This window comes from Terrapene carolina, unplaced genomic scaffold (genome assembly GCF_002925995.2).
Source record: "Terrapene carolina triunguis isolate 2854851 unplaced genomic scaffold, T_m_triunguis-2.0 Scaffold68, whole genome shotgun sequence".
NCBI lineage: Eukaryota > Metazoa > Chordata > Testudines > Emydidae > Terrapene > Terrapene triunguis.
The window spans coordinates 14326749-14352318 of record NW_020664419.1 but is presented as its reverse complement, the minus strand read 5'-3'; the positions used below and the strand labels follow the sequence as shown (position 1 = coordinate 14352318).

At 43.5% G+C, this 25570-nt stretch overlaps 1 protein-coding gene across 1 annotated transcript in view; it reads right to left on the bottom strand.

Annotated features, from left to right (window-relative positions):
• SEMA3E (semaphorin 3E) overlaps positions 1-25570 on the bottom strand; it is a 213829-nt gene that overhangs the window by 72975 nt on the left and 115284 nt on the right. The window contains exons 3-4 of the mRNA XM_026648659.1: positions 25141-25200; positions 19803-19922 (exon numbers count right to left, since the gene is read on the bottom strand). Coding sequence (XP_026504444.1) covers positions 19803-19922; positions 25141-25200 — 180 coding nt within the window. The remainder of the gene's footprint in view (positions 1-19802; positions 19923-25140; positions 25201-25570) is intronic.

Genomic DNA, 25570 nt, shown 5'->3' with positions numbered 1-25570 from the left:
TACTGAGGGCTGCATCTGAAGCAGGTGCTATATCTGGAGAAAGGTAACAAACCATGGGGTAGGGTTGGGCGGGGAAAGGGGAAGGTGCATGTGTGTGAAATGAAAAGTAATTTTCCAGGAGCATCCAGGATTAAAACAGGTCTAGTCGATCTTTCGACCCATTGGCTGCTGAATGAATATGAGCAGAATGAGGAGCTTATGCACTTGAAGATTGATAACTTCTGTGGGGAAAAAGAGGTCACTTTATAAAATTGCAAAACGATCACCTAAAATCAATGATGCTTCCATACTTGCTGTTTTTAATTATTACAGCTGGGATTCTGCCACTCTTATGCCTGTTATGTAGCAACTTTACTCCACAACCAGTCCCATTGACTTCAATGGGACACCTCTCAGGGAAAGTCACTATTCACCTTAAGTAATGGTGGCAGAATCCTGCCATACATATGATGAATTCTGTACATTGCAGAGTATTTTACTTATTTCTGTCAAATTGCAACACAGGTGGAATCTTCCTTACTCTTTTTGATAGCAACATTGTTTCTCTGTATTGATTTGTCCCCTTCTGACCATCTGTCTTTAATCATGCAAATGGCTAAACCTAATGTGACAGAAAATTCAGTACATACGGCCGATCAATTCACACTCCTCACCTAAATAGCTTGGTTAACTTTAAACTTAGAACGTAGCCGCATTTAAGCAATGCACGATGATGATGCTTACCTGGCATCACTTTACATACATGAACTCATGACATCAGATTAAAACATCCATAAATATAATGACTAGGTTTACATGAACTATGGATGGGAAAGACTGGAGAAAATAAACAATTTCATAGTGTTTAGTGCTGCAGATTTGAGTCCATAAATGAATTTTCTTGATAAACACTCAGAGCCTTAATTGATGGCTTTCTGACTGGCTGGCTCCTTATCCAGGCAATGAGAGAGAGACGTTGTGTCTCTGAGCAAATATTTTCAGGGTAAGAATTTGTCACACATTCTATCTAGTGAAGGGCTGACCACCACCCACTTCTGTTTGATCAGTGAAACCAGATGTTCCAGCTTCTTAATCCCCTGCTTGTTGAGAACCGAGATGAGGTAAGAGGAAAAAGGTATACAGAAGAAATAACTGAGCACAGCTATGCTTGTTTAGATTGCAAAATGATATGTCAGAAATGCTATCTGAATAATAAAAATAAATATTGACACAATTTTATTTTTTTTAAACGAATAGATCAAGTTGAAAGGATGATGACAACAATGTGAATTACTGATCAGGAAGGCAAAGACAATCCATTTAACATTAAAACTGAGACATGTTTTAAACACACTTTCACGGCTCACACATCAGATCAATTCTGTTCGTTCAAGTGGGAAGAGGTGAACTCGTTTTGCCTAATTCTGAAACCATGCTAACAATGTTAGCTCAAAAGCACAGTAGATGGTTGAATGTTACTGTGTTCATGCTCCACTTACGAGAAAATGTGAACAAAGGAAAAAGAGAGGGCAGAGAAAGAAATCCAGTGAAAACATTAGGTGAAATATGGAGCAAAAAGTGGGCAAACACACATTCAGAGAGACTCCCGCCTGGTTTCACTGACCCCCTTCCTCTCTTGAGCCCGCCCACATTTCTTGCGTATGTAATGCTCGTTCCTTTCCAACAGGCCCTAAAGATTCATAATTTGGAATGGTTCTTCCTCCCCTAGAACTCTGACATGCAGAGTCCCTCAAGGCTAATTGTAAAGGCAATAGCTTAGTAACCTATGCATCAGGTTTGAAGTACCTACTATAGACTCCCTAGAATCACAGTTCATACTGTGGAAGGAAGGACTTAACCTTTCAGTCCTCTGAGGCTGATACATGCAGTACCGTGTAGTTTACTGAGTTGGGGCTCTTTTATGGGAGGCGTTTAAAAGTGAGGTTCTGTCTGCTCAGTGTAGACATTAAAGTTTTTTCTTACAGAAAGTGCCGCAAAGGATTTAACCCATTGTCCCTGACCACAGTTTCCGTTCTCCCTACATGCTATGACAACCAGTTGTTTGTCTGGCTGATGCTCTCTGCTCCAGATGATGGCTGCATCTCACTGTGGCTATATGTATATAATTTGTAAAGGGTCTAAGACTAAGATTATGGTCCAGATTGTTTTCCCTTCTGTATTTCTCCTCACGCTGGTGGTCATATGTTGCCTTAGTAATTTACTACACCCCTATAGGGCAATGGACAGATTTAAAATAAAAATGAATACATATATTCTGACCAAGGACAACAGGTAGGGAGGCCAATCTGGGCATATCTATGCTACTTATTCAATAAGCCAGTAGAGGTGCCATGGAACAATGCAAAACCTCTTCCGCCCTCCCCACCTTTGCTGGTCCTGTGAATAGACCACTTATGAGGACCAAAAATCATTATTTCACTTTCCCTTAACCAAATTATTAGGTTATCCCTTAATCAAATTATGAGCTCATCCCAATGAACCTAAAATATTCTGCATATATATATATGGAGTGGTTGTTCACCTGTGGGTGGTATGGTGTTTTTGTCTTTTATCATTTTTCTGTGCGAATTCATTCGAGAGTGTAGTGATTGTCTACTTTCACCCACAGAGTTGTTATTGGGGTATTTAGTGCACTGGGTGAGACATGCCATATGTTGTGATAGGCATGTATAGGACCTACGAATCGTGAAAGGTGTATTATGGAGGTTGTTGATCATCCTAGCAGTGAAGATATGTCTGCAGGTTTTGCATCTGTTGTTTTGGCAGGTTCTGGTGCCAGTTGAGTTGGTGGGTCCTGGTCTGTGGGGAGCTTGTTTCAGATGATAAGCTTGGAGGCATCCGAAAGCAGAAGGCTTGAATGCAGAAGAGGGTGTGTGGGAAAGATTTATTTAGAATGTGGTCCCCATCGAGTATGGATTGTAATTGTTTAATGATACCCTGTATGGGTTCCAGTGTGGGGTGGTAGGTGACAACTAAGGGTGTGCTGTTGGAGGTTTTTTAGTTCCACATTGAAGCATGGTCTCTTAGGGTACTTGGGTGCACTGTTCCACGATGCAATCTACTTCTCTGGTGCAATGCCCTTGTTTGATGAAGGTGGTTTAAAGTGTGTTACGGTATGTATCCTGGACTTTCTCCTCAGAGCATATTCTGTGGTAGCTGGGTGCCTGGCTGTAGATAACAGATTTCTTGGTTACTAGATCTGTGAAGGTAAGTGTGGTGATCTGTGGGTTTCTTGTAGGTAGTACTCTGTAGAATTCCATTGCTGAAGTTGATCATGGTGTCCAGGAAGTTAATACGCCTACAGGAGAGTTCTAGGGAGAATTTGATGGATAGGCAGTGGTTGTTGAAGTTGTGGTGGAAATCTATGAAGCAGTTTAGGCCGTCTGTCCACAAAGATGAAAATATCATTGATGTATCTCAGGTATATCATTGGTTTTGTAGTGCATTTGTCCTGAAATTCTTCCTCAAGGTGGCCTATGAAGACGTTGGAATATTGGAGAGACATCCTAGTACCCAGGGTTTGGACAAAATGTTTGTTGTTGAATGTAAAATTGTTATGGGTGAGGATGAAATGGATGAGTTTGGCAATGTGTCTGGGTTGGAGATCTGAGTGTTGTCCATTGTTTTGGAGATAATTGAGGCAGGCAGCTATGACATCATTATAAGGGATGCTGGTGTATAGGCAGATGACAGCAAAGGAAATTTTCTTCTCCTTCCCTCACCTTTTGAATCTGGTATTGAGGGCGTCTCCCAGGCTAATTATTGGGGAGCGGTGTCTGGGAAGTATGGCTGTTCAACTTTTCATAGAATCCTAGCGGAGCAGGGGACTTCTCTGATTGCTCTTTCCTTGGAAGGAAATAATTGATTTTAGGCACAATGGATTCCTGTTCTTTTCTCTCCAGCAGACAAGTACAAATCTTCTTTGACTTCTTTGGCCCTTTTGACATTCAGAAGCGTTTAACAAAGTCAGAAATAATTAGCTTTCTTATTATGTAACATATTTGTTGGAAGACAGCTAGTCGGATCTTCCTTTGCAGACATCATCTCATCCAGTGTATCTCTTGAAAGGGACAGCTAAATCAGTATTCCAGATTTTCTTTTTCTAATCCAGTCATTTGTTTTTTAAAAAGCAGTTAATTTTAAGGCAATTTGTCTAAACGTTTATATTTGGGAAACCAACATGCATCAGAGCCAAAGTAATAAAGATATTCTAAAAAGGAAAAAAGCTGTATGTTCCTATTAATGAATGTAATTCTATGTTTCTGGAAAGGTAATTGCTGGTACCATCTTTGCTAAGCAGCCTGGAATTATAAAGCACTGGCAATTAAACCATTATTATAATTTGATCACTACATTCATCTGTTATGTATTTCATCTTTGAATAGGGAATATGGCTTGTTCTTGAATTTATAATTAATTTAATTTAGAAATAAATGCAATTGGTTTGACTTTGATGGTATAACCCAAGCTAGAGGCCGAGTTTAATAAATGTTGCCTATTACCTAATATGTTTCAGTGTGTTTAAAGTTTATTATTTTATATTAAAACCAACAGAGCAGTATCATGATATACTATTTTTATAAAATTCACAAAACTTTGATGAAAGAAACACTAGAGCATATGTATTACATCACTGTAGATTTCCTCCTGAAGGATTCCAAAGCATCTTGCAATTATTACGTAAGAAGTTATGACCAAGATTTTCTAAAGTGCATAAAGTTTTGAGTGTCCAGACTGAGCAACTTAAAGGGTCTTGATTATCAGAAAGTGCTGAAAAGCCATCCTCTGAAAAGCCATTTACAGTGTCTCAAGTTGGACAACTAAATCACTGATATTTTTGTAGATGGAAATTTGCTTCTGTCTTCACTAGGCATTGGAGGAGCTCAGTGCTCCACCAGATGCAGCCAAAAGCTGTTTTTGAATGGGAAAATTATGAATTTATATCTGGGTAAACATTCAGGATTTTTCCCAGGAGGCAGAATTTTGCCATTTTTTATCAGTATAAGATGGAGCGGGGAAGACACAAATTTGCCCTGAATGAAATCAGGGAGTTTTGGTACAAATAATGTAATTTATTGGGTCAAGGTATATCACCCAACACAATAGGGAATTGATCCTGAATGACTGAATGATCCTGAATTGACTACTGAAATACAAATTAATACTAATTCAATGGAAAAAAATCTTTGTTAACGCAGAATTAAGGTTGCCTACTCTTAGCTCATGCCCTTCCAGGATGTTGAGATCAGCAAAACTCAAACTTCTGAAAACCAGGAAATACAGATGTAAGGTAAACGCCCACACAACTTTAATTCTGCCCTCTCATTGCTGGCAATAACCACCGGGAATTATCTGCATGCACTCCAGTTCCATTGACAGTGTTAGGTGGAGATGTATTGAATAGTGGATGAATGAATTGGAGAGCTTGGAATAACTGTGATTGTGATATGGGGAGATTTGTGTCCGAGTCCCCTCTCCCCTAAGTATTATCAAGGAAGGAGGTGCATATGGAACTTGAGGTTCCATTCTGCATCATTTCAATACAGAATGGTGAAGGTTGTGTCAAAAGTAGGATACTGGGGTCTTCTTCCCAAGGGCACTGTCAGTAGAAAGATGGGATATCAGAGCAGTCAATGATGTGTAGGAGAAAGTATAGGCTTATAGTGGTATCCTGTGTGCAAGGGTAAAGGGATTGTAAAAGGGTATGAAGTGGTTGTTAAATTTTACAAGTAAGGTATTCTTTCAGGAGAGTAGGCTCAGTGTTTGAGCGTACAACAAGAGCAGTTCACACACAGTGAAAAGGCAGAGTGGGCATGTGTGTGTTATGGGCATTGTGGGGCACTATTCAAAGAGGGAAGAGTTAAAGTTGCATGTGTGTTTACCTTAACTCTGTATTTCCCGTTTATCAGAAGTTTGAGTTTTGCTGAACTCAGCATTCTGGTAGGGCATGGGCTACTGTTGGGCACCCTTAGCTCTGTGTTAACAACGTTTTTTCCATTTAATTTCCTAGTTTTTTAAACAGAAAAAGAAATGTATGTTGGTAGTAGTTAATGGTCATTTAGGCAGCTATAGTTCTCACCTAGGATTGCAGATTACATGTTACTCTGGCTAAGTAATAATCGAAGGACCTAGCTTTTACACAGTGCTTTTCATCTGTAGATCTCAATGAACTTTACAGCATTATTCACACTTTACAGATGGGAAACTGAAGCACAGAGAGGTTAAATGACTTGTACAAGGTCACCCAGCAGACCAGAGGAAGTGCTAAGAATGATCCCAGTCCAGTGGTCTTTCCACTAGACCACAAGGTTGCTTATGATTCCGCTCCCTTCCCCCCTTGTACACTTTTGTTATAGTAGAATGGGGGAAATGGTCATGCTTTGAAATGTTTGTGATGTGTAGCTGCTAACAGGTCTGGTGAGATAAATATCATCCATGGTCCATGTCCCCAGACCTTGACACTTTTATTACATGGTTGTTACAGTAACTCCAAGCATGTAGCCCCATCCACCAACATTTCCAGCTCCCCCTCCCCTTAAAACATTAGTTGGCACTGTAGAAACCATTAACATATAAAAAGTTGCTCATTGCTTGCCCTGAATATATCACAGGCAGCAGCTTACTGGAGGGCTGAATGCTACCTTGTAGTTATGTAGCCTGAGCTCCATGCTGAGCTGGGCCCCTCACTCCCACAAGCAACCTCCAGCTGGGACTCCTGCTTCAGCCAGGTTTCCTCAGCCATGTCCCAGGTCCACCCAATCTGCCTCTTCTCCAACCTGGCCCCTCCCCCACACACTCTGGCCAGTCCTCCACTCCACACAGGACTGATATCTATCAACTATTCATTTTCCTGGATTTCAAATGTTTAAATGTGCGTTGCCTTCTTTCCCCTCACCCCAGATCCCACAGAGGGGCAGGGAGTGGAGTTCAGATACCCCAAGAAAAACATGTTCCCCCAGATCCCAGAACACACAGCGGGCAAGGAGAGCGGCTTGGACCCTGAAGAGGGGTAGGGTTCCTCTATATTGCAGCACACACATGGAATATAAAAATTCAGGGCTGACAGCCCCCTCCCTCCAAAAAACCCAATTTCTTCTGCTAACCTTCACATTCTCCAACCTCTCCCATCTTCTCCTCTCCCACTCCTCCTAATTTCAACCCCTCTGCTCTCCCCTACCATGCATTCCCATTTACCTCTCCACATAATAACCTCATCCCTAAATACAGACTCGAACCGCTCCCCCACATTCTCACCAATTCTTGTACCCCTAGACACTCCACCCAGTGAGCATTCACATGTGTAATTTATTTTCTTTTCAAAAATAGTTTCAGCACATTCTTAATATTCTCAGATTTCATTAAACAAAACCAACCAAACAAAAAACATCCACAAACCTAGACAGAGGCAGATTTCCCCCAAATGTTTACAGTTCATTCTCAGATTTCTGCATGGGATGGGTTTCAAACTTCAAAGTTGCTAGAATCTGTGAACTTAATAAAATACTGTTTTTTCTTGGGGGAAGGCTGTATCTTGGCTCCCCCCTACTCAAGTGATCCCACATTTGAATCACTAACCCTACCCTAAACTCCCATGATGAGGCATAGTAAATTTCAAGACAAACGGTGTAAGACTGCAGATTTTAGAGCACTGAAAAGAGTCATCCTTTATACAGAAAGCAGCTTTTAACCTTAACCATGGGGAGGTGCCCTCCACAGCCATCACCAGAATAGGTTGGTATCCTTTCGTCTGTGAGAGATGGTGGGAATTGCAACCTATGATGTAGATGGTTTGCAATGTCTCACATGACTGAATAGTCCCATCTGAGATTTGCGTGATCTTTGGCAGTTATTGCAAATGTATGTACCTTGGTTGGGAGCTGCTTGCTTCCTACGGGCTCTTTTCTCTTCGAGCTGGAGGAGCCAGCTCCTGTCATGGACTTTTATGCCCTGATGGAGACAATGGCGCCACTTGTTACGATCATTTGTCAAGATTTCAAATCCATCAGGATCAATTCCAAATTCCTTCATATCTTGCTTGCATGTGTCTTTATAACGAAACTTGGGATGTCCTATTGTTCTTGTTCCTTCTGATAGCTCCCCGTATAGCATGTCATTGGGTAAATGTCCATCTTCCAACCTACTCAGATGGCCCAGCCAGAGCAGTCGTCTTTGCTTGAGCAGGGCTGTCACACTTAGTAAATTTGCCCTTTGAAGAACCTCTGCGTTGGTGACTTTATCTTGCCATTTTGTGTTGAGTATGCAGCATAAACAGTGTAGGTGGAAACTGTTTAACCTTTTCTCCTGATGAGCATAAGTTGCCCGTGTTTCCCCACCATATATGAGAGTGCTGAGCATGCAAGCTTGGTACACTAGCATACACAGCCATCACCAGAATAGCAGGATCAGAAAAGTGAAAAGTGGCCCATTGATCTCAATGAGATGTTCTCAGCTAGATGAAAGTGAATACTCAGTGGAGATGCATACAGCCTGAACAATAGCTCTGAAATGTATGAATGGCTCCATTCATGTCAGTGGGTGTTCCCCTCTTCCCACCCAGTATTGAAGTTTCTATGTGTCAGGCATACGCATTCTTAGCTCCTCAACCAAGTCTCAGCAGTGTATTCTTGGTGCATGTGCCGAGCATGCCAGTTCTAAACTCGCCACCCAGATGAGCAGGGCTTCTCCAGTTCCTGGCTCACATGGAGGGGGGGGGAGGGGGAGGGAGATGGACTTAGACCCCCTTAAAGGGACAGGGCACCCCAGAACCTCATGAGGGGGGTATTGTGAGGAGCTCAGATACCCCCAGCAAAGTAAACCTCCCCAGAACCTGGCTCACATGAGGGGGGCAGGAATGGATGGGTCAGCCCCCCCATAGATGAGTAGGGACCCCCAGATCATGCACAAACCTGGAGGGGGCAGGGACCGAGTGGGGCTCAGACATCCCCATAAATGCAAGCCCCCTCCAGAACCTAGCTCACATGAAGGGCAGGGTAGGGAAAGGGGACCACACCCTGACAGATGGTCACGGACCCTACAGGGACTGCTACACAAGTGTACAGGGAGTGGGGCTTGGACATCCCCAGAGGACGGGGACCCCTCAGATCCCAGCTCAAATGGGAGGGTAGATGGGCTCAGACCCTCTAGATAAGCAAGGAGGGCCATGAGGAGGAGGTCACAACCCTATCACTAATTCCCACATCCCCCTTCCCAGTATCCCACAGGTCCCCTCCCATTCCCCTTAGCCCCCATTCCCTGAACCTCCAACTTGTCACCCTGCTCACCAGAACAGCATCCCTTTGACCTCTTCAGTACAGTTATAAACCTTAAAGAAGCTTAATAAAGAGAAGGTTAAGGGCTGACTTGATTACAATCTATAAGCATCTACATGGGGAACAAATATTTAATAAATGGCTCTTCAATCTAGCAGAGAAAGGCATAACATGATCTAATGGCTGCAAGTTGAAGCTAGACAAATTCAGGTTGGAAATAGGGTGTAAATTTTTAACGGTGAGAGTAATTAATCATTGGAACAATTTACTAAGGGTTATGCTGGATTTTCATCACTGGCAATTTGAAAACCAAGATTGGATGTTTCTCTAAAAGATATGCTCTGGGAATTTTGGGGGGGAGGTTCTGTGGCCCGTGTTATATAGAAGGTCACACTAGATGATTCCAATGGTTCCTTCTGACTGTGGAATCTATAATTCTTAAGGGGATGGGGTGTAGGAAAATTTAGCAAAGTCATTCCATCCAGTTTTTACACCAAAAAGTAGTTTTTATTTATGCTAGCATATATATTCTAATTTGTGAGCACTACAATTACTTGTTCAATTACTTGTTATGAATGACATTCACTCCTGTGCAGAGGGTCTACTCACTACTTTGACCTTATTCTGAAGGTCAGACCCTCGGCTGGTGTAAATTGTTATAACACCATTGACTTTGGTGAAACTATTAAAATTTACATCACTTGAGGATGTAGCACTGTGAGTTTAATTTTGGCTCAAAAGTAGTGCATGTAGTACAAGTAGTGCTGGTTCTGAGCACGATATATCTGAGCACGATATATCGATAATTCCACACAGCGCCAGATGAAAGATCTAATTTAGATTTATATCATCCACCTGTCCCTACAGTATCTAGATGCTATTCGCAGTGCTTCACCGCTATTTGGTTTGATTCTCTCTGATCCCACCCCCCACCAAATAACACCAGGCATTATCATACTTACGCGCCCAACCAAATGAGGTACATGAGTTCAGATGGGCCCTAATCTCAGTTGTAGAGTTTCCTGTCAGATGCTGTGTTTCAAACCACAGCTACTATTTTTTATTGAAGTGTCAACATATTTAATCCAAAGTATCAGCAACTTCACAAAAATGCTCCTTGCACCTATAACTAGACATATGAACCTCTGCTCTTATTACATTTCCTGCTCTCTCTCAATAAAACTTTGATTTTTATGAGGCTCTTAAGAGACATGTTTTGTCTCCTATTTAAAAATTCAAGGACCAAAACACTTTTTGAAAAAAAAATCTGGCACCATATAAACATGGTCTAGTGACTTATTAACTCTGTCCGGGTTGTCATTTATTGCAAGCCACATCTCCTTTTCTTTTTCAGCTGTTGAGAGTGGCACAGTACAACATGGTATTGTTTATGAGGGCAATTAATAAAAGGCTTTACTTCAATTCCCCAGGAGCAAAGTTGGTTGGGTGCTAATTATAATATCCATCCCACAGGGGATAGCCTCTGCACCTAAATGGGGGAAATTAATGGGGGGGGTCTACACAGAATAAATAATAACAACCACTGATCCTAACTGTCTATTATAAAAGAAATTCTGAATCTTTTAGTGAATGAAACTTCCATGGATCTTTGAAAAATGACTGACTAACATTCTCTGTAATTGTTGAGTGCAAAGGTTTCAGCTAAATGTTACATTCCAAAGCGTATCCAACTGCCTTGTTGTTCTTGGACACTTCAGTTGCTTGTAATCATGGTGTTAAATTCTTTTATAGCTCAGAAATTCCTGTTGAATGTTTGTGTACTTTTTGCCCTCAGAGAACATGCAAATATTCACAAATAAAAGGACAGTTCAAATCCCTACATGTAGCTTAAGGTTTATGCAAAGTTACGTTGAGAAGTTTGGGGAGTTGAGAAGTTGAGTTTGGGGAGTCCAGTTGACTCTACGGCTCAGTCTCTCGTGGTGATGTGACGGGTGGTTTATGGTGTGTGTGTGTGTAGGACACAACAGTAGGAAATAAGCAGAAGGAATAGATGAATTTTTTTAAGAAACAAAGATCCTGGTTTCATACAAATGTCCCTAGTAATAACAACAAGAGAAGAAAAATACAGCGAACACAGTTCGGTCACTGGGCTTAATGGTGTGCCTGGGTCTGAGCCATCTGAAGGGTAAAAGAAGTCACAGGCATGCTTCCCTGCTATTTTCACTGCCAGACCCTATGCAATGGGGAGAGCAGTTGCCAGTTGCCAGTGGGCTGGTACTCTTTCTCCCACACAGGTAAGCAGAGATGGAGGATTGGAGGAGGAAAGAAAGCTATTCCAGGTACCAGGCTGGTGCATTCCCAAAGAGGAAAGCAATACACTGGGTCCAAATTGTGACTTTTGAGCCACAATTTGGTCCCCACACTGCTCCTTGGGCAGTGCAGCTACTCCTTACTCGAGCTGGACAGTAAGATAACAATCTAGCCTATTCAATAATGTATTATTTCTACCACACCACGGGTATGGCACTCAACACCTTTTGAGACAGAGGGCCACTGAGCTACGCAGATTTACACTAGCTGGATCAGAATGTGGCCATGCATCCTTGGGACTTTATTCTGCCTCACTTGAGTTCATTGGGAAAATTCCCATGCCTTCAACCAGTGTAACTTTAGGACCAAAATTTGGCATATCACAGCAAGGGACAACAATAAACAAAGGAAGGAGAAGGAGGGATGGACAAATAAGGTGACAACAGTGCATCAGTGAAGGATCATGAGCTGTGCTTATTGTCATGAATACCTCTTTTCTTATTTTCTTGTTTATTTTGTTTTCTGTTTTTATCAGCTGATTGTTTATTTTTTCCTAAACAGGGCTCCGAGGAGATGGTCACTGATTTTTTGCATCTGTAGCAGGAAGTGCTAAGCAGGAGGGGCTGGGAAAGGTTTGCAAGAGAAGCAATGAGGAAATGAGAGGTATACAGAATGGTTTTAGAAACAACACAATTTTCCTCTTTCTAATGAAGTTCCTTGTTCAGTGTTAGAAGACAGTGACTCTCTGTGATTCACATGACCTTAACTTAGGGACTTAACTTCTTAGGTGCTCAGAACCCTGACTGTCATTGTCTTCAGGGTAGGAATGGGTCCTTGAAAACAGTTCCTTGTTGTGTGGTTCTAGTTAGAACATTGACTATGTCAAAGTAATGCCTCCTTTCTCAACGCAGGCCTGATTCCACAAAATCTCATGCAGGTGAGTAGTCCCATTAACTTCTGGGAGTAAACTTTGTAGAACTTGGCTCTAGGTCTGCTGTTTGTGTTTATGTGAGCCAATTGCTTAATTTAAAGATTAAACAAAAATACCCATCACTTTTGCTACTGTTCCCACCATGGAGTCAATGTGTGCGGAATTCTCATGGCCTCAGTCATCATGAACAAAACTGTCAGCTAAATTTTGACTTAATCATTGGTGCTGATGTAAGACGCAGAAAGAAAACAGCTGGATGTTGCAGCTCCTAAATTGAGACTGTAATGTAAGGAGTTAGGGGGAAAAATCATCTTTTTCTGCCTGGTAAACTGAGAAAATGTGACATTGAGTAGTTGAGAGAGAATAAATATGGATGTTATTTTTGTAGTCACATTCCTAACTAGAACCAAACTTTCAAAACAAGAGTAATATATGCAATGTGAACAATGTTTCTTACACGAATGTAAATATCCTGCCCCAAATTTTGTTTCAAATAATTAGAAAGGCTAATTTCAATTTTGTAGTGTAACCCATGTACCTACTAGAGAGATATCTCTTTCAGAGATCTACAATAGAACCTAAGAGTTACAAACTGATCAGTCTACAACACACTTCATTTGGAACCAGAAGTACAAAATGAGAAAGCAACAGAAACAAACAAACAAAACCAAACAAGGGCAAATACAATACAGTACTGTGTCAAATGTAAACTACTAAAAAAATAAGGGGAAAGCAGCAATTTTCTTCTGCATAGTAAAGTTTGAAAACTGTGGTAAGACAATGTTACGTTGTAAACTTTTGAAAGAACCACGTTTTGTTCAGAGTTACGAACAACCTTCATTCCTGAGGTGTTTGTAACTCTGAGGTTCTACTGTATAGAGAAGTAGAGGGGGAGGGAGGAAGGAGGAGTGAGTTGTGTCTGATTCATTGTTGCTAGACGCACAGACACACAATTAGCACTCCACACCCAGAAATGTCTCAAATCGGATGTAGTAGTTTTGGGTATGCTCAATAGGTTCCCTGTAGCTGAACTTCATGAGGGCAGCTAGTCGGGGCAGCTGCTTTACAAAAGGCCATGTGGTTGTGTGCGTTGCGAGAAGCTGAGCTGTAGAAGCAGAAAGCAGGCTGTTTCCCCCTAACTCTGAAGCATTTTGCAACAGGACTTTTTAAATCTATATACTTAACTGAGTGGTGGTTATTCAATTAGTTAGCTGAGTAGCTAACTGAGGGCACGTCTTCACTACCCGCCGGATCGGTGGGTAGCAATCGATCTATTGGGGATCGACTTATCGCATCTAGTGAAGACGCGATAAAATCGATCCCTGATCGCTCTGCCGTCGACTCCGGAAATCCACCGCGGCAAGAGGCGGCAGCGGAGTCGACGGCGGCGCGGCAGCGGTCGACTTGCCGCCAGGTAAGTCGACCTAAAATACGCAACTTCAGCTACGCTATTCATGTAGCTGAAGTTGCGTATCTTAGGTCGACCCCGTGCTGTAGTGTAGACCTAGCCTGAGTGATTTCAGCACAGGAGGAGGAAGAGTCTGCATGGATTCCAGCTGAAGATTTCTACAAGCAAGTGAAGGGAAGATGGTGTTGCAATGCTTTTGACTCAGCAGACTGATCACCAACATCTATACAAAGGCTGCAAATGAGACTCAACCTTAGCTTTTGAAACTCTTGAGTTTCTTCTCACTAAGTTTCTGTGGAGACTGACCTGTTTAGATTTAATTTATTTTCTTTCTTTCTTTGTTTATAACTGTGAAGATGATGTATGTGGATTATAAAGTAACGATGTTATGTTACAGACAGTTGTTATTTATCATAAGATTTTATAAAAATGGAATTTAAGAATTAAGTTCATTCCTTTTGTTCTTTTTGGACTTGATTGTGGGGAGGCTGACCCCGTGCAATCCTTGCTGAAAATCCTCATTGACTGAATTCTGGGCAGGGCCATCCTTAGGCATATGCAGAATATGGGGCTGCGTAGGGCACCTTGAAATTTGGGGTACCACCGGGCTGCGGGGCCTGTTCAGCTTGTGCTGCACTCTGACTCTGCTGTCCCTACCTGTAGGCAGGCTGGCGGGGGTTGTGTGCAGTTTGCACCCGGCGTCTTCCTCGCTGCACATGTGCAGAGTGAATCAGGACAACCAATCTGCAGCGCGGGTGGGAAATTTTTAAAAAAAGGGGGGAAGTGGAAGAAGCCCCCTGGCCCCTCCCCGTCTGCTCACTCCCTTCAGCCCACCCAGTGGCCGGAGGGCTTCTCTCCGTCCCCTGGGAGATCAACAAGGTAGGGCTGGCGTGGGGCTGTGGGTGTTGGAGAGCGGAATCTCAGCTCAAAGCTGGGTGTGTGGGGGGGTCCCTGGCCAGAGCTTCCATCAACCCCACCCCATGTGTGCGGGCAGGCAGTGGAGGGAAGCCCTGAGCTGCGTCAGAAGCCGCGCCGGGCGGGTGGGCGGTGGAGGGAAACCCCAAGTCCCAGCAGAAGCTGCGCCAGGTGGGCAGCAGAGGGAAGGGCGGCACCGGGCGGGGGGCAGGTTCTGGGGGTCTGTGGGCAGGGGTGGAGGCTGGGCCCCCTCGACACACTGGTCTCAGCGGCACCAGCTGGGGACCGCCTTCAATGGAGCCCCTGCCTCCCCTTCCCCATCCCTCAATATCCCCCCTCAGGAGCCCCCACCTCCCGCTCCCCATCCCTCGATATCCCCCCTCAGGTAACTTGCGTAGGGCCCCAGAAATCCTAAGGACAGCCCTGATTCTGGGTCTCCATGTGCTTTTATACGGGAGCTGTTCTTCGGCACTAGGAGAAAGGCGGTGAAGTAAACTCTAGCCCACCAACAGTTACACTAGGAAACAGCAGTGCTGTATCAGTTTCTTTGAGTCCAACCCCAGAAAACATTCAATAATGCTTTTTATTTTTTGCTTGGAATTATGGTTACAATCTTTAAATATATACACTGATTGATTGTTTATAGCAGAGCTTGAATCATTTTGGCAAACAGTCTGAAGTGTTTGGACAGCATTTGGAAATGAAAAGAAAAGCACTTGTAACTTCATTTCTAAGCCTTTTCTCCCCTATGGGTGAAAGGATGTTAATAGCTAAGCTTGCTCTCATGGTTCAATGTATATGTAATAAAGATGCTAAATTAAATCTGCCCATTTCGAGTGTGGTGTGGGCTTCCCTTACTGATACTCAGTTCCAAACCCCAACTGCTTGCCTTGGGATTGAGACCCCTATAACAGCCTTTAGGAAGGAAAGAATTCACCCAGAAATCCCTCCAACACAAACACTCAACTTGATCAGCAGCAGTCACCTTGATCAGCAACAAACAGGTCCCAGTGTCCCCCGGCATCAGTCCCTCAGTCGCCAATAAGGGCCTTGCTTGCCTTTGGGCTCTGGCCAGTTCTCACGTGCAGGTGTAACACAGACAGACCCCAGTCGTCAGCGGGCAGGATCAAACCTGGGCCCTCTGGAGCTTAGTGCATGAGCCTCTACCGTATCAGCTAAAAGCCAACTGGCTTTTAGTTAAGGCTGTAGAGCAGAGTCATTTAACTCTCTCTAAGTGGTCTCGGTGCCACTAGATTGGACAGAACACCACACCCTGGAGGTGTGTGGGTTACACAGGGACAGCTCAACGGGGACGTGTTCAGGTTGTTCCTGCCCCGAGCCTGGAGCTCAGACTCTCAGCCATCTGTGGTCTTAGCAGCAGTCACATGTAGTTCTCCAGCAGCCCATGCAGTTCTTGCTCCAATCCAGCAGAGCTGGCAACCGGTAGTAGGGGTGGATTGCCTACCAGCTCTCTAGCCAATCAGAGCTCTTCGGGTATGCACACTGCCCAGGCGCCTCTGCAGCCCTAGGGAGGGAAGGGGAGCCCAGGAGCAAGAGACAGAGAGCGGAGCAGTTGCCCTGCAGGGAGGGTGAGCGGCAGAGCTCCCGGTTCAGCACGGTTGGGAAAGGGATGATCCCCAACATCCTGACAGCTGGCAGTTGCTTCCCGCCTGTCAGCTTTGCTCCCTGCTCTGGGCAAGCTCTGCACCGCAGCAAGGAGTAGCTGGAGCCGCCGCTGTGGGAGGCTGCAGGGAAGTTTTGGGGCTGGTTCCCACTCACTGCCCTGATAGTGCACACTGCCCAGGTGTCCCTGCACACACAGCCCCAGGGATGGGGGGGGGGAAAGGTGGGGCCTGGGTTCAAGGGCCAGACAGCAGAGTGGGGACCAAGCAACTGCTCTACAGGGAGGGGAAGCAGCAGAGCTCCTGGCTGAGCATGGCCGGGGAAGGGATGACCCTCTACATCCTGGCCTCTCCCCCTCCCTGCAGGGCAGCCGCTTGGTCCCTGCTCTGCTCTCTGCCCCTCCCCCCCCGCCCTCCCTAGGGCAGTGTGTGCTGGGGCGCCTGGGTGGCATGTGCTGTCAGGGCCGCAAGTGGGAGCCAGCCATAAAACTTCCCTGCAACAAGGAGGAGCCAGAGCCGCTGCCACAGGAGGCTGTGGGAAAGTTTTGGGGCTGGCTCCCACTTGCTGCCCTGACGGTGCAGGCAGCCTGGGTGCCCCTGCACACGCAGCCCCAAGGAGGGCACGGGCAGCACAGGAGCAAGGGCAAGAGAGCGGCGTGTGACCAAGTGGCTGCCTTGCAGGAAGCAGGAGCAGCAGGGCTCCCGGCTCAGCACGGCCGGGGAGGGATGACCCCCAACATCTCAGTGGCCGGAAGCTGCCTCCTGCTTGTCAGCTTTGTTCCCTGCTCCGGGCAAGCTCCATGCAGCAGTGAGGAGGAGCTGGATCTGCTGCTACGGCGAGCGGAGCAGGAACAGGAAGCGTGCTCGGCCAGGCAGTAATGGTGTTTCCGGCCTCGGCACTGGCTGACTGCAACACTGCTCCTCTGTAGCCAGGAACTCTGGGGTACATCTGGAGGATGGCTGGGACCCAAGTCAAGCTGGGGATGCGTGCACACAGGAAAACAATAGGGCTTGGACCCTAGGTCTCAGCTTAAGATGGGCTTGGACCTTCCAGCCCTGCAGGGTCTTGGGACCCTAGGTCCAAGCCCTAGTTAGCACAATTGGTGTGTGGACAGAAGTGTGGGGGGGTTACGCCTAGGGTTATATTGCTGAGTAGACATACCCTGAGAGGCTGGCTTTGACTGTTTGCTCATTCCCAGCCATCCCACTAACCAGGGCTCTAGGAGCAGGGCCTGCTTTCACAGCACTGCTGCTGATCTGTGGAGTGGTGGCTCCATGTGAGCTTTATAATGTGGGCCCTTCCCTTTCAGTTCTTCTCAACAGGTGAGGAACGATTAGATCTGTGCAGAACTTTCATGAAGAGTCTTAAAATAAAACTCAACTGGTTTTGTTTCTCATCACAGACTCAAAACTCCTCCCAGCTTTTCTGGAAAGTTTGAGATACGGCTCCTCCTCAGTGATTTATGGATTTACACAAAAAAACCATGGGTTCAAGTTTTCACATGAAAACCTAGAAAATAGCCCACCTTAACTGATTACTCTCTTTACAGTTAGTATGGCAACACCCAATTTTTCATGTCTTCTATGTACATATATCTTCCTACTGTATTTTCCACCGCATGCATCCGATGAAGTGGGTTTTAGCCCAAGAAAGCTTATGCTCAAATAAATTTGTTAGTCTCTAAGGAGCCGCAAGGACTCCTCGTTCTTTTTAGAGGAACTTGGTGATTTTGACTGAGCTTGCTGGCCAAGAGCCTGATTCTGCAATATGCCGAACATCCTCAGCATCCACTTAAAGGCATCGAGGTCCTCAAAGAGCTGTTCAGGTTTAGGGGATTTCAAAAACTGTTCAGTGGTTATTTTAGGTGGGCAATGAGTGCAAGATCAGTCCTCATCTGAGTAAATCAAGCCACCCAACTCATTGGGGCCACATGTAAGTTGCACATAGATACTTAGAACCAGATCCAAAACCCATTGTGCTCTTAATTCAGCCATTAAATACTACATGAAATGGATAGTTAACAGTCCTGGTCCATTCCTTAGGCTGATTTTAACTCTGAGCTAAAAACTTGAAATTGCAGGGTTCTAGATTCCTGCAGACTGCAGGAAACCCTTTTTCTTGCATGAGAATGTTGACATTATAGACTTAGGACCAAACTCTGCATCGACTGACACCCTCTGCAATCCCATTAGCCCTGACTATGCCCTCGCTCACACCAGCGTAAACCATGAGTAGCTCCAATATACTCCTTGAAGATCTGCTGGTGTAAGAGCGATCAGAATCAGTGCTATTGCCTTCAATGTGGTAGCAAAGGCTGGAAATCAGCAGAGAGTACAGCCATAGCATTCTGTGGAAAGATGAAATCTTACAAAAGGCATTAAGATGTTTAAGTGCACCAGCTGTGTTTGATCAAAACTAAAACACTGAAAAAGAAACAAAAAATTATATCAATCCTGGGATGAGAGCTTGCATCTCCCGGCACATCAAAAGGCATATTATTATTCAGTTTATAAATGCCCGGGAGGGAAAGACTTAGGATGCAAACTTTGATACACCTTTATCTCAAAAAGTGCTATATAATTCATCTAAAACAAATTCCAAGACGACAGTAATGTGCAATTTTATGTGTAATTTTCCAAAATATGTTTTCAGTTAGATTAGCTATTTACATAATTACATAAGGCTGGAAATCACTCAGCAATTCATCACTCATTCGTGACATCGGGATGACACTTTGTCAGTGAGGCATTTGGCTGCAATTACTTAATTAAATGGTCATTTTGTAACAGCTTAATAACGGTGATGTCTGGTGACCAAATCCTGCTCACTTTACTCACATGAGCAGTCCCACAGAAATCAATGTGTGCTCCCCCTCTGTGGCCTGCTAGGTCTCATAGTTCCCCGACCAACCTGTATGTCAGGGTCCTATAGAATTTAACAGGGTTCTATAGAAATCAATATGATTCTATAATAACTGCTCTCAAGCCATATCAGATACAACAGAGAACTTTCTACAGGTTTTTTGAACTATTCTATAGAACTATCATTGTCTAATTCAATAGGATGGTTTAAAAAAGAAACCTATAGCAAGGTTAATTACTCTTATTACATTCTATAGGACTTCTTAGAATTCTGTAGGACTTCTTCCTTTAGGGGTGGCTGCACTTATAAGAGTGCAAGGACTGCAATTGTGAGTGGTCGTTGCATGTGGGGTGGTATATAGGGAACGCTACTTCTCTTGCACAGACTGCAGTGCGACCTGGGATCCCTCCATTTCAACAGCCTCAATGTTCCACTGTGCTTAAATTTGTGTGCTTATATATAACTATGGGAGGGATTTGCTACAGCGCAGAACAGTGTCCTGGCTCTAGAATATATCTCTTACCTCTGATGGATGTCCGACTCTGATAAAAGTGCAGAGGGGATCAAAAGCCCCCGTACCACAGGCCAGGAGGTGTGTTCTGTTGTACCGGTGAAGGACACGGATGTAATTTGCACATTCGTCCTATTTTTAAAAGAAAAGGAGAAACTTAGTATTCAGGATAATTTGAAAACAACCCCACTTCCTCTGAGCCATGGGAATCTCTCTGCTTCCCTTGTCTAAGTACTTATGTGGATGGTCTAGGTATACTTAATCCTTCCTATGCTCAGGGGGGATGGATTACAAGACCTTTTGAAGCCCTTCCAGCCCTACATTTCTATGATTCTATAGTTCTTATCACTGTAATACCGGAGCACAAATCACAACCATTAATGAATACCTGTGAGATAGGGAATCCCCTTCTTACAGACAGAGAAACAAGGAGATTAAGTGATTTGCCCAATGTTATACGATAATTCTGCAGTCTCCATGGAATAGAATCCAGCTCTGCTCATTCCCAGGGTCCTAACTACGAGCCCATCCTTCCTTCCTCTAATATATGTGGTCCAAATCTACACTTGTTTACATCTGTGTAATTTCAGTCATTTTATTGACTTTGGTGGAGTTACTCTGTATTTATATTGGTGTAGCAGAGACCAGAATCTGGTTCAGGATAAATGGTAGATGGGCCGGGGGAAATGGCAGATCCAGCAAATTAGAAAAATAAACTTTGCTATATGTACTTCTAAGTAAACCTATTAAACCACATTTGTTATGTTCTTGTGAAAGGGTGTTTAGAGAACACACACACACACACACACATATATAGTCTGTCTTCAGAGAAGGTTATCTTTAACATGTCCATTAGATCAATTATAGATCTGTAGATGTTTTACTCATTGACACTCTACTGTGTTAAGGAGCTGGAGTCACTATTACAGAATATGTTTCTTACCTCTGACTGATGTCCGACTGATAAAAATGCAGAGGGGAACTAAACGCCCTCTATCACAGGGCAGCTGAGTCCACAGTTGCCAACTTTCACACAGTAAATAAGCACCCTGACTTTCACAATACGCCAAAAATCAAGCTATTCCCTTTTCAAAACAAGGCAAAAACAAACCAATCCCTAAGAACCACAACACTCTATGTGACTACATCCCCCGGCGTACAGTCTGGGACTGTGGAGGGCCCGCTATTCCACCCTGACTCTCCCCCCCCCACCCTCTTGCCCCCCCGCTTTCTGGGAGCCGATCAAAAAAAGAAGCAACAAGCTACAACAAGCAACAAGCTACCAGCCAAAAACTAGCCAACAAGCAACTCACAAGCCAGTTAAGCCAAAACCGAGCCCCATTTCCATATTTGCATGTCTGCAGTCGACACACAGGATTTAAAGTAACAGAGTTTTATTTTGGCTTGAGCCAAATCAGTAAAGCATAGCCCAAGTTTAAGGTTGTGCACATGCTGTCAAGAACAAGGTTTCCCAATTCAATTGTCCTATTTAGTCTCTTACAAGCTTTCTGCAATGGTGTTTATGACTACAATACTTAATGTTTTACTGCTACAAGATGAACTGATAACCTCTTAAGAGCTTGTAAGAGGGTCTGTAGTGTTACAGTGTAAGAGGTGGTGAAGAAAAGTGTAGAATACCTAAATACTAAGATGGTTATTAAAACTTTTTACACATCTTATCATGTATAATATGCTTCGTTCAGAGCAAAGTGGGAAAGCTGGCAGCAAAGACAAAAAGCAGAGTCAGTAAAAGGTAAGGGGCCTAAGAATTTATTTTTAAGGACATTTTATAAAAGGGTTTATCTTGCAGAAAGTGGTATTAGAAAACAAAAAAAAGATGGCAAAGAAGGAGGACATAGGGAAGGTCTAAAATAAGCAATAGAGTAATGTGGTCACTTGAACCGGTTATGAAAACAATGAGAATAAAACGTAGAAAGTGTCTGGCATCTGTTCTGTCCCAGTTGAGGCTCTTGGACCACACCATCAGTTGATAGTAGAGCATCTTCAGCTGTTGAAGACTGAATAGACCAATATTTTAGAGTTCCCTGTAATTACTAGCATTATATATCCTCATGATCCAAGGCTCAATCTGATCTCCAGTTAGGATCAGGAATGATTTTTTGTGTTGTTAGTGTTCTATGAGACAGTATTGCTAAATCTAACATTGTGACTCTCATGGTAGTTGATGTGTTTCTTAGGTTATGTCTACACTGCTCCGGGAGTGTGCTTCCCAGTCCAGGTAGACAGATACTCAAGCTAGCATGCTAAAAATAGGAATAAGGACATTGTGGCACAGACAGAATGGCCTGGGCTAGCCACCTGAGCATGAACCCAAGAGGTCGGGTGGACTTGTACTCATGTGGCTAGCCCACGCTGCTGCCCATCCCAAAATGTATACTTAGCTCTCTTTAGCATGCTAGCTCTTGTCTGTCTATCTGGGCTGGGAGGCATGCTTCAAGCTGCAGTGTAGTCAGACCCTTAAAGTTCTAGCTCCTTGAGTCATGTGATTAGGTTAGAATCTTAAGCTTTCATTTAAAAAAATGTACATTTCTAGCCCTCATGGTTGCAGAGAAGAGCTGGAAAACAGAAACACTAAAGACTCAAACACCACAATCAAATAAAAAGACCCATAACTTACATAAAAAAAAATCTTATGGAGTTTGAAGTCAATCCCATGATTTTGGAGGGGCCTGACTCATGATTTTTGACTGTTTGGGGTTGGCAATATTGATGATAGAGCATTTCATAATCAATCATGGATTCCTGTGAGAAAAAACATTGCAGTGTTCCATGGTAATGACCTCAGGGATTGTAGTAACATTATTATAAACTTCAGGGGAGTTGAGCTATTATAGAAGAAGAACAATGTATATTTTTATAAGAGAATGAATATTTAACTTCCCTAGAAACCTGTAAGACTGCTGCTGGGGACAAAACATCATAAACTATAATCTGTAAAAGCACTGTGAGCACAGGGAAATGGGGCTTTGATTGTGATACCGACCTCTCCTGAGAGGGAGTAACAGATAAACCTCAAGTGCTTCAAGAATCATACTAAGTTAGATAAATTCCAAAAGTTTGGGTAATATTGAGAACATATGGATTCTGTCCAGTCAGGTTGGAAATCTGAAGACAGTGGGCCTTATCCTATGATTTCATGGTACTTCCTGCTTCTTATTGGGACGAAATCACCACAAGGAAGGTTCTTCTCATGTTTTTCCCCTTCCCCTTCTGCTTCCAGACTGATTTTAAAAGCACAAAAACATGAAAATGAGAACATCCACACTGGGTCATAGCAAAGGTCCATCCAGACCAATATCCCATCCTCTGACAGTGGCCAATGCCAAGTGCCCCAGAGGGAATGAACAGAACAGGTAATCATCAAGTGATCCATCCCCTGTCGCCCATTCCCAGCTTCTGGCAAACAGAAGCTAGGAACACCGTCCCTGCCCATCCTGGCTAATAGCCTTTGATGGACCTAACCTCCATGAACTTATCTAGTTCTTTTTTTAACCATGTTATAGTCTTGGCCTTCACAACATCCTCTGGCAAGGAGTTCCACAGGTTGACTGTGTGTTATGTGAAAAAATACTTCCTTTTGTTTGTTTTAAACCTGCTGCCTATTAATTTCATTTGGTGACCCCTAGTTCTTGTGTTATGAGAAGGAGTAAATAACACCTCCTTATTTACTTTCTCCACACCAGTCATGATTTTATACACCTCTATCATATCCTCCCTTAGTTGTCTTTTTTCCAAGCTGAAAAGTCCCAGTCTTATTAATCTCTCCTGATATCTATCTATCTATCTATCTAACTATCTATACACACATAGGACTGGAGGAGGTATCCTGGGTCATCGAGTCTAGTCTCCTGCTATTGCAGGTAACTCAGTGAAATGAGGGCTGAAAAAAGTCTATTGAACATTTAAACTTCAGAAAGGTTCACTTCAGCTTCAGGTGTGTAAGGAGTGAGATAGCTTGGTTGTTCATTTCTCAAAACTGGTGCTTCCATGCCCTCAAGGCAGATGAGAAGTATGTTTTTCATGCTAGTGTTGACCATTGATGTTTACAGCTTCCTAGGCGTCACTGACAATATTTGTTGTGGCTGTGTTTGCGCTTGATTGTTTGCTGTATTTTCACACATTTTCACTCTGGCCTTTTGAAATCCTCTCATCCAGTGTTAGCTAGCTCAGTGGCAAGTGCATTCATTAGGTGCTGATAATGAACTTGATGCTGTACACAATAAATATCATTTGTGCCCCAAAGAATTTTCAGTCTATGGTGCCAAATGGAAACTCTGTACGGGTGTGAGTCCCGGCATCCTTGCACTGATACCTATTAAAGGCCCATAGGCCTGTGTGTGGGGATAGCAGACCACAGGGGTGGATGTAACTTACAGTGCATTTTATATATTACTATTAATTTAACTTGCTTCTTGTGGGTATGCTGTAAGAAGTAGTCTAGTCTTTCGGAGAGATTAGAATCAAGAGAGGCTGCAGCTTGGTGAACCAGGGTAGGATGATATTCTATGCACATGGCAATATGGACAAAGGCAGGGAGATAGGCATGTAAGAAGAAAAATCAATAGGGTGTCTAGACTGGCATTACTGGCAAACAACAGTGGGTGAAGAGGGAAGATGTGATAGGAGACAAGGCCATTATTCAAGCCAGTGCAGAACTTGAAGGGGAGGCTAGAGATGATATGTTCAGAATGACAGATGAGATGAGGGAGATAATTTTAGCAGTCACATTGTGGAGGGGGTGGTGATGGCTAAGTTAGTATCATAGAGGCCTAAAATTAAGAGGTTGTAGTACTCAAAATAGATGTTAATATGGAACTGGATGAGAGTTTCAGCATGTGGGACAGAAAGTAAGGAATGGATTGTTGTGGTGGGAAAAATGGCAAGATTTGGTTGAAATGGATTTGTGAGGATAAGAAAGTTCTGATTTCCTCAATCTTCCTGAGTAAATGAGATCTTGCATGAGAAAAGGAAGAAACAGAACTATCAACATCCGTTAGCAAATGGCTTTCACTCTGATGCCAATCCTATCACATCTCATGAACTAAGCAGTGCCGGGCCTGGCCATTACTAGGTGTGAAACCTCCAAAGAAAACCCATGTATGGTAGTAGGAGCCAGTGTGTTCATTGCTCAGTTATTGCTTGGTCTTGAAAGCAGTTAAACCAGTGACTTAATGTGCTAACAATAGTCATGCTGTAGATCCACACTGCAACATTCAGAATTGGATCTGGATTTTGAACACTCAAAAATTAAAGGATGCTTTAATCCAAGTTTCTGGTTCAACCCCATCTCTAATGAAAAGGTAATTAATTTGCAATTAATGATACTTACAGCATCTCTTCCTTTAATTGTGCATTCTTCTGCCTGCCGGGGTGTACTGGGCCAATGTATCTGAAATAACACAAGATCATTCATGTGGGGATATAAATGGGTATAATTCACAGCCAATCCAGCTTTTCCTCTTTGGATCGGGTTAAAAGATTCACCACTTTCAATGTACAGTTTTCATTGCTACAATATATATAGTAATATTTTACAATGTTTTGTAATATTCCAGTTTTCAGAACAGTTATTAAGCTAAATATTCAAATTTTTGCCAAAAGGTTTCTGACTACACAAGTTAACTATACAAGTCTATAAGGAGGCATTTAATTTCTCCTGCATTACAGCTGGCGGTCTTCTCCATCAGACATTGGCAGGGCCAGCTCTGGCTTTTTTGCCGCCCTAGGCAAAAAGGCCTCCGGCCGCCCCCCCCCCCCCC